Consider the following 9,339-nt stretch of genomic DNA (forward strand, 5'->3'; position numbering starts at 1 on the left):
TAATATAATATTTGAGCTGTTTTTTTTGTGGGTTTTTCTTTCTCTTTTTTTTTGCTTAATGTCCTTCAAAAATGTTAGTCTCTCACCTTCACGCTGACTTCTTTAACTAATTTGATTAGCTAAATTAATGTTGTTTTGGGTGTGCAGAAATATTTGGTTTATATCAGTAATAGGATCAATATATCTGCCATTATTCAGTCATTTGACCCACAGTACAGTAGAACTGTATCTAATTTAACTGACAAACTCTAATAGCTTCATTTAAGAATATATGCTTTTTTATTAATGACTAATATAATATAATATAATATAATATAATATAATACAATATATTTTTGACTTTAACAACAGTACCTCATCTTTATAAAATAATACATGTATTCTATGGAATTACATTTGTTTCAATAATAATTAACGAAACTTTATAAAACTGAACGTAACTTTTTCAGAAACTATCAAAAATATGCCATCACAAAAGAAGAAAAATACTGTGAAAATGAAAAAAAAATGAACTCAGTCTCACAAATTTAACAGGCTCTTCAAATATGTTTCATTCTTTGTTAATGTTTTTCAAATATTCGTTTTCGCTAATTGTGGATTCTGAATTCATTGCCACAGATTTCGCTTACGTTTTGCAGTTTTTCGTTTGGTGTTTTGACACAAACCTCTCGTGGGGGCGGGCTTAACAGTGATCTACTCTGATTGGATAGTGAGCTTTTGATGGACAGGTGCTCTCTGACAAGGAAGTACAGACGCCACCCACGAAAGCGAAATCTGTGGCAATGAATTCAGAATCCACAATTAGCGAAAACGAATCTTTGAATGATAGTTTCTGAAAAAGTTCCGTTCAGTTTTATAAAGTTTTGTTCATTATTATTGAAACAAATGTAATTCCATAGAATACATAACACCAAATGTAATTTAAAAGTAGTACATAAAGACACAATGAAATTCATTCATTTCTGAATGAACTATTCCTTTAATGTAAATAATTATGAAGTGAATAACCTCCATAACATTCACTGAATAACCTATTTAAATATTAAGTCACCCTTATAAGGAAAAAGTGGTTCAAGGTTTGACTTTCAATAAGAATGCAGTCAAGTATTGTGTAGTGTGTTTTTGTCTGTAGGTCGTGGCTCACCGTCTAGTTCCTCGACTGAGATGTTGGCGAGCTGTTCGCTGTTGCTGTGTTCAGAGAGTGAGCGACTCAAAAAGTTCCCCTTGTACAGCAATCCTGCCGTCACATGGTGGAACGGCATCTTCTCCCTGAGAGAGAGACAGCAGAAGAACAAGCTCAACCAACCAGACCAAAAGACACGACAATGGTTTACGCAAATCAAACATTGCTGCAAATCAACATTACACTATGATAGAGCACGCTTAAGTTGATTATATGAAAATGACCATTACTGTCTCCACGGAGGGCTCATCCAGCATCACTTTGCTCAGCAAATATCACTGTACTTCCAATGTGCTGCTGCATTATTTAGTGAAAATCTTGTTGTAAAAGAATAGGGAGGCTGTTTCAGTGCATATGAGGTTTAAAACTAATGTAATAAGTATTAAAGCTGAAACTGTTCACTGGCTCTCTGAACCATTGTGTTAGTGAACATATGGGTGGAGTCTCCAGTGTCTATGAGAGCACAGTTATTTTTATTGTTTACAGGTGTTTATTATAGTGCCATTAAAATCCTGCAGACAACTGCGGTTTTCACCTTTAACAGCTGCATTTTCTCATATACGAGACAGTGGCCTACTAATATGGGTTTTATAATTGCTGATACCAATAACGAGAAACTAGGGGGAATGATGGACAATATAATGCAGATATATACAAAATAAATGTTATAAACACTGTTGTTCAAAAGTTTGGGGATGGTAATATTTTTGTTAAGTGTGTATATGACTCTTATGGTCACCATTGTCATACAGTAAAAACAGTAATGCTGTGAAATATTATTACGTATGTAACAATAAAATGTCATTTTTTTCCTGTGATTAAAAGCTGAATTTCCAGCAGCATTACTCTGGTCTTCAGTGTCATATGATCCATCAGAAATCATTCTAATATGCAATATGTAATATTTGGTGATCAGAAAACACTTACTTTTATCAATGCTAAATATGCTACTTAATATTTTGGTGGAATCTGTGAAAAGAACATTTGTTTGAAATAGAAAAATATTTTGTAACATCGTAGATGTCTTTATTGTCATATTTGAGCAAATGAATGTGTCCTTGCTTAAAGTAATTAAAATATGAGAATAAAAGCTTTTATCATAAAAAATGAATTTTACTGATCCCAAATTTTCGAATGGTAGCATATAGCCAATAAGATGTGTGTTTGTGTGTGTGTGTGTGTGTGTGTGTGTGTGTGTGTGTTTTTATGTGTTCATTATGAACTGAAAACTGGTAACACTTTGTTTTAGTGTCCTCGTTAAATGTTACATCTACTTACTACAGTAATAACAGAGAATTATGCATAATTACAAGCAACTAACCCTAAACCAAACACCAACCCTATAAAAAAGTACATATTGTTAATAAATATTACTCAGTACTGCATAACTGCACTGTAACAAGGACACCATTAAATGAAGTGCAACCAAAATATCTGAATAAAAAAGCTAATAATAGATAGTATATTAATCCTACAAGAAATATAAACAAAATAATTCTGCATTCCCAAAGTAACAGTAATTTTACTAAACAGGTGTATGCAGAGTCAAGAAGTCAACACAAAAATAAAATTCAAGCTCGAGTTGCTCCTTATATGAAAATCTCTCATTTCTCAGATGTCATGGTTCTTTATTAAAATTCTTTATTAATTGTTCAGCACAGTTAAAGCTATGGGAATCATTTTAATACAATGGTGTCAGATAGAGATGTGCGACGGAGTTTCTCTCTGTAATTGGGCTCTGTGTTGATTAGCATGAAGTTAGAGCCTTTCGAAAACATGAGCTTTGAGAAAACGGGCTTGAGTGTCAGAAGTCCACTCATAATGCACAGCACTCCATCCAGCAGGCTCATCGTTTCACAGATCAAGATGGATTCTGTGCATACAAAGTACTCCCACAACCAAACCCACTGTAGGCTTCACTGTAGTTCCTGGCTCATGGCCCATATGACAGCCGCCAACCATGCTCTAGCTGTTATTAAAATATATACAAAAATAAATATAAATCAAGCTTTCAACAATGTCAAATTGTTTAGCCTTAGATTTAAACTTCACTTTCACAGTACATGTTGATATGGGTTTTTCTATATCTGATGCTGATAATAAATGATATCTAGAAAGCAGGGTCAGTGGACTCTCCTTTATAACTAATAGGATTGTGGGTGGATGTTTCCTGTTTCATCATGACAATATGTTTACTGTGTATTCTTTGATTAGCAGACATCACAGTAGCTGGGTTGACCATGACAAGTGTGTTGGATGGTGTTAGTTTAGTTCCAGTACCACTGCATTTTAGAGACATGTTCTTAAATCTGACTCGTAACAAAAACTTACATGCATGCAGTTTTGAGGCAGCTTTAATCGCCTTTTTGGAAACTTCATGTTCCATTAAACTTCAAATGATACAGGCTAAAGTGCGCTGCTGCATTTGTGCGTTTGCATTGAAGAGCACATGCTACGAGCATAGTAGGCTACAACGGCTGATCGGACAGGAAAACAGTTTTTTACTGACATTAGACCTGACAGCATCTCATCTGACCACAGTTCACTGTTATTCTACTGAAGCTCCTCATAACCTGTGGCTTTTATTTGGTGCTCGTTTGACTAGCGGCTAATGCTGAGGTGAAGTTGAAGTGTGCATCTAAAAAGTCTCCCATTTGATGTGGTCGTAAAGATGTTCAGCGCCTAAATAAATGCAATTCTTGTCTAAAAAAATTAAAATAAGAACCGAAACAGCAGTTGTGAGTGGGGTGGCCAAGAAACCTAAAGCCCTCATGGAGAGAGTGTAGTCACCCAGCACCACACTGTCAGCAGAGAGCGAGAGAGCGAGAGAAAAGCCACTTGAAGCAGCAGTCAGCATGAAGGGGCAGGAGGTCCCAGATCACAGACGAAGCTTTGGGACGTGAGCCCACAATCAGTACATGCTGGGCTACAGCCAGGTACCAAATAAGAGTGAAACACATACAGCTTGAGTTTCTAGTAGCAGTCTGCTGAAGGACATATCCCATGATGGATGGCACAGCCTTGTAAAATATGGATGCTGACTTGGGACAAATGTGGAAACTGGGGGTTTGCTTTAATGGGGCAGTTGATTGGGATGTGCAAAGCCTTTAATGGCCTGAGAGTAGCTTAAAATATCTCTAGTTCAAGTCAAGTCATCAAATGTAGAGATGTAATTGCCTTAGATTAGAAGCATCTAACACTTGGGCTACAGCATTTAGAGTCCGTAATCAATATTTATAATAATGAAAACATAGTAGTACATACGACATTCTACATTGGCATGTAAAAACAAAAACAGCACAAGTTTGTCTATGCAAAAACGTGTGTCCATGCATTGTTTTATTATATAATAAAACTCAGAATCCCTGGGGCAAATCCTGACAATCTGAGTGTGTCCAGGGGGAAAGCGTGACTAATTTATCTGCCATCTCACTATTATGCTTTTCACATGAAAATCTGCCAAGTGTCACGACAACTGCATAAAGTCAAAGGGACTGCAATTGCATTTATATACATTACATTTAGATATATTTAGACACCTAGATTTTAATTTAATAATTCATATTATATTATAATTTACTGTTCAAAAGGTTGGGGGTCAATAGAATAAAAAATTCTCATTTTTATTTAGCAACACTGTGAAATTATTATTATTATTCTTTTTGTAGTTATGCAAAGATTACTTCAGTATGTCTTACAAAAATACTATTTCAGTCTTTCTTTAAAAAGTAATGTGCAATTCAATGTTTTCATTTTAGTGAAATTTACTAGGTATTTCTGAGAAGGACACATTAAACTGATTAAAAGTGACAGTCGAAACATTTATAATGTTACAAAAGATTTCTTTCCAAAAAATGCTATTTTGAACCTTCTATTCATCAAAATAATTAAATAATGTATCACAGCTCCACAAAAATATTGAGCAACTGTTTTAAACAGATAATAAGAAATGTTGAGCAGTAAATCAGCATATTAGCATGATTTCAGCTTTTAAATTATTTTCAAATAGAAAACAGTGATATTAAATTGTAATAATATTTGATAATTTTACAGTATTTTTGATCAAATAAATGTAGCCTTGGTGAGCATAAGATATATATATGTAAAAGTAATGTTGCAGTTCATTTAAATAGTCCTGTGCTGACATGAAGAATGACCGAATAAAAGAAATATTCAATGTAGTCGCTAATTTAATACAAGGTCATAAAACTTGCATTTATAATGATTATACAGAATTAGATAGGAGCTTTATAGTTAAAGTAACAGTTTTATTAATAGTTTTATGTGAAGTACAGCATGTCACATTATAGGACACTGCTTGACATGTAATGATAATTATCCATTGCAAACAGAGTGTTCTGTTCAGGAGGGATAATGGAGTGTCTGGAGGCAGGATTAAATAATGTGTTCAACTGAGGGCAAAACTTTCCAATCCAACAGTGCCACATCACATTCTAAGATTCCCAGAAAATGATGAATTGCAATTAAATATGTCAAAAATACAAGCGTCAAGTGCATTTCTTAAATACCATAATTGACAAAAAATATAGATTAATTACATTAAAAAACTGCACTCATATCACCATGTTCACAAGAGTCTAAAACATGAAATGAACAAGAAAAAGTCTGCATCCTTTAATCAAATCACAGGGCGCAGTGCTTCACAAAGTCAAAATGTCATTCCACATCATGTCAAAATAATCTAAACCTCTTACAAAGCCAACCTACAGTTCGATGGACAGACCCGAGCATAAATACCTTTTATTAAGTTATTAAAATCAATACAAAGAAAAATCAAGCCAGTGGTCACACACACATACTGTACCAAAACAGAAGAATCAAAGCAGGACATCTATCCACTATCATTAAAGCAAAGACATGTTTAACATTAAAATCAGAGCACATACCAAAAGAAAAGCAGTTTAAAACATATCTCCTTCATGCCAGCGTGTTAAAGCAGCAAGCTCCCGGGACAACAGCAGTATCCCTGTTGCTTACCCGTACGGATCATACCCTACAGGATACTCGAGCACAACAGGCTCTGTCCCAGGACTGCTCGGGACGCACAGACCCTCTCCTTCACACCCCTCTGCCCTGGGGTCCGGATCCAGATCAAGATCGGTGACCTCCATCTGACAGCACACTCCGGACTCGGAGCACAACGGCAGGCTGTCCCACAGAGCCACAGCCTGACGACGTCCCAGTGCTGATCCTCTCCCCGAGCAGCATAGAGTGTCCAGAACCCCGTGGTTAAAATTTCAGCAGCCTGGAGCAGGTAGTCACTCATTCAAGCGTTCATTCATCCCTTCAGCCTGTCAGTATCTCCCGTCATGTCACTCTCATCGGTGGGCTCATGATAACTGTGGCTTGGTGACATAAGTAGTCCTGCCTCTGCAGCTCCGTTGTGAGCACACACACACACACACACACACACACACACTGCTGACCAGCCCCCCGGACTAGACCGCACTACTAGTCCTGCTCTCTCACTGCACACGCTCTTCCAGGTTCTCTAGTCATTCGCATGTCCATCACTTTTTTCCCTGAAGGGGGTGTCGGCTGGGGACCACCTGACTTGTCAAATGAGACTAAGGTGAATCATTTGCCCGGAAAATGCCATCTGCGTGCCAGAAATGAATTATGTATAATGTTGATTGTGTTTTGCACAGCTTTTGTGAATATGGGGTTTGGGGATTTTTTTTTAAATCAGCGACAATAAAAAAATAAAATACATTTTGAATACATTTAAAAAATAAATAAAAAGACAAGTTATTAGTATTATCAACATCATCATAGACATCCAAAAAACATAGCAGTAATAATAATAATTTTAAAATAAAATTACTTCCTTAAAAGTAAACAGCAAATTATCATTATTACTATTAAATAATAGTAATAATAATAATAAACATATTAATAATCATACTATTAAATATAGGCTATTAACAATAATAATAATAATAATAATAATAATAACTAATTCAAATTAAAAAGCCATTCTAAAGTTATGTAGTTCATTATTAATAATAATATCATCACCATGTTTTATAATGTTTTAATAATTTAAACAATGGATGTTTAAAACAAGTAAACAGATTAAGTCACAATTCATGCACGCTGCACCTCCCGATCAGTCAGTATAAAGCCATTAAAACAACAGGTGCGAAAGTGTAGCAATGCAGGCTGCAGTTTATAAAATCACGCTGCCCATCAAAGCCTTCATGTCATACACTCAAACACAAGCTCTCACCTTTAGTGATGAAGGTGGGCGATCTCTGAAAGTGATCCCTCAGATGATCCGAGCCGACGCCGCTACAGGATCCAGATTACCCCGCTGCCGAGATCTGGATCACAGTGTGTCGCCGAATTGTGAGGAAATTCTCCAGATCTCATTCGCGAATATACACACTATTATTTTTAGCCATCGGGTGCGAATAGCAGTGGACAATGGTTCTTATCCCGATTGTTATCCAAAAAAAAAAAAAAAAAAACCTTCCGACTTCCAGCCGAGAGCAATAAAACAGTTGGACTTTTCCACCAACTCCAATCAGCTCTAATGAGCCCCCGGATTCTTCAGGACTTCCATGATCTTAAGCGAATTCCAGCTCATAATTCCCGACCTCATTGATTCACATCGCAAAATCCTGCTCATAGATGTTCGGCTGCCACACACACACATACACACACACACGAGCCTCATAAAACAATCAATAAACATCGCTGTCAAAGCAGCAGCAGCCTACAGACATTGTTCTCCACGAGCTGCTGGTGGACATAAACGGTCACAAAACAAGAAATGGCAGGTTGCTATGAGAAAGAAGCAGATAGATTCCTCCCAGAGCATGAATTAACCCATTGAACACACAGACTGAGCGCTCGAGTGATCAGTCAGCTGCTCCAGTCCATCCTACAGCTCGCCTGTCATTCATCCGCAGGTCAGCAGGATCAGGTGAAGGCTCTAGGGAATAAACCATCATGCCACCTGACTGCTATTTATACATACAATTAAAATACTTCTACAATGACTTTCAATCAGACATAGCCCTAAATCTATCTATCTATATTTTTTACCATTCATTTTCCCATCGGTCCGCCCATCCATTCATTAGCCCATCTATCCATCCATTAAATCCCTCCCCCATCCATCCATCCAAGGCCGTTGCAAGGGGGGGTGCGAGGCCCTGTGTGAAGTGCCCTGCGTTATTTTCTCAGGCTCACGCATATTTTACTTGAATGGGGAAGAAAAGAAACTATTCACTGACATTAAAGTAAAATTACTGATTCTACAATATTTTAAAATAATATTTTATTTTAAAATGTGCACATTCACTCTTATTTGTAGCCTATGTCTAATAGACGTAAACCAAACGTCTCGTCACGTGCATTTATGATTTACATGAATCATAATTGCATATTTTCAATTCAAACTGTTGAGTAGTTTGCATCACTAGATAGTCTATTACTGTCGGTCGGTGAACATTTCTGTCATGAAACAGTTTTCTAATACAGTAATACTTTTTTTTCCCACTAACTCTGGTTAGTAAGACCCGCCTTCTTTGATTTGATTGGCCATCTCAATCCTTTTGACATTGATGAGCACTGTTTGACCACTGAGGCAGACCAGCCTATAAATTTAACTTTTAAAACTTTTGTCATCCTAACAACAAGCAGCTTTACTCATTCTTATACACAGACTCTTATACAGTCTATTAGCTATGAATATTTTAGTCTTTCAAAGGACAAAATGGGTGGGAAAATAGTAATAAATAAGACATAAACGACATAAAATGCAGGCCAGGAGCGAGGCCTTCTAGAAGCCCTGTGCAGATAGTTGATAGTTAGACAGTGACAAGTGAAAGACACTGTTATTGTATCAAAATGAAGAGAAAGGAGGTCATGACAATGCTGATTGTTGAACAACAACACACAGTCTGTTTCTGCACAGGTTCATTTTGAATGGCCACTGAATATATTTAAACATTTAAGGTCTACCTGATCTTTATCCTAAAATGACAAAACTGGAGTAGTGAAGTGAAATATCTAATCATATTTATATGAATTGAACGGAGCAAACAAAAATGAAAATCACCCATTTTATGGCAAACAATGAGAAATAAAATACTTTTTCATGTCTTTTCAAGATGAACAATACTATA

The 9,339-nt window shown here is 36.3% G+C and overlaps 1 protein-coding gene across 2 annotated transcripts in view; it reads right to left on the minus strand.

Annotated features, from left to right (window-relative positions):
* Positions 1-8,121, minus strand: part of LOC113058329 (calcium-binding protein 8-like) — a 52,729-nt gene extending 44,608 nt beyond the window's left edge. Inside the window, exons 1-2 of one of the 2 annotated variants that reach the window (XM_026226107.1) lie at positions 7,434-8,121; positions 1,145-1,269 (exon numbers count right to left, since the gene is read on the minus strand). In XM_026226107.1, the coding sequence (XP_026081892.1) occupies positions 1,145-1,262 (118 nt within the window). In that variant the 5' untranslated portion in view covers positions 1,263-1,269; positions 7,434-8,121. Of the gene's footprint in view, positions 1-1,144; positions 1,270-6,181; positions 6,762-7,433 lie in introns of those variants that run through there. The other variant, XM_026226105.1, reaches the window with a different exon arrangement.
* Between the last annotated feature and the right edge of the window lie 1,218 nt (positions 8,122-9,339).

This window comes from Carassius auratus, chromosome 40, assembly GCF_003368295.1.
Source record: "Carassius auratus strain Wakin chromosome 40, ASM336829v1, whole genome shotgun sequence".
Classification (NCBI taxonomy): Eukaryota; Metazoa; Chordata; class Actinopteri; order Cypriniformes; family Cyprinidae; genus Carassius; species Carassius auratus.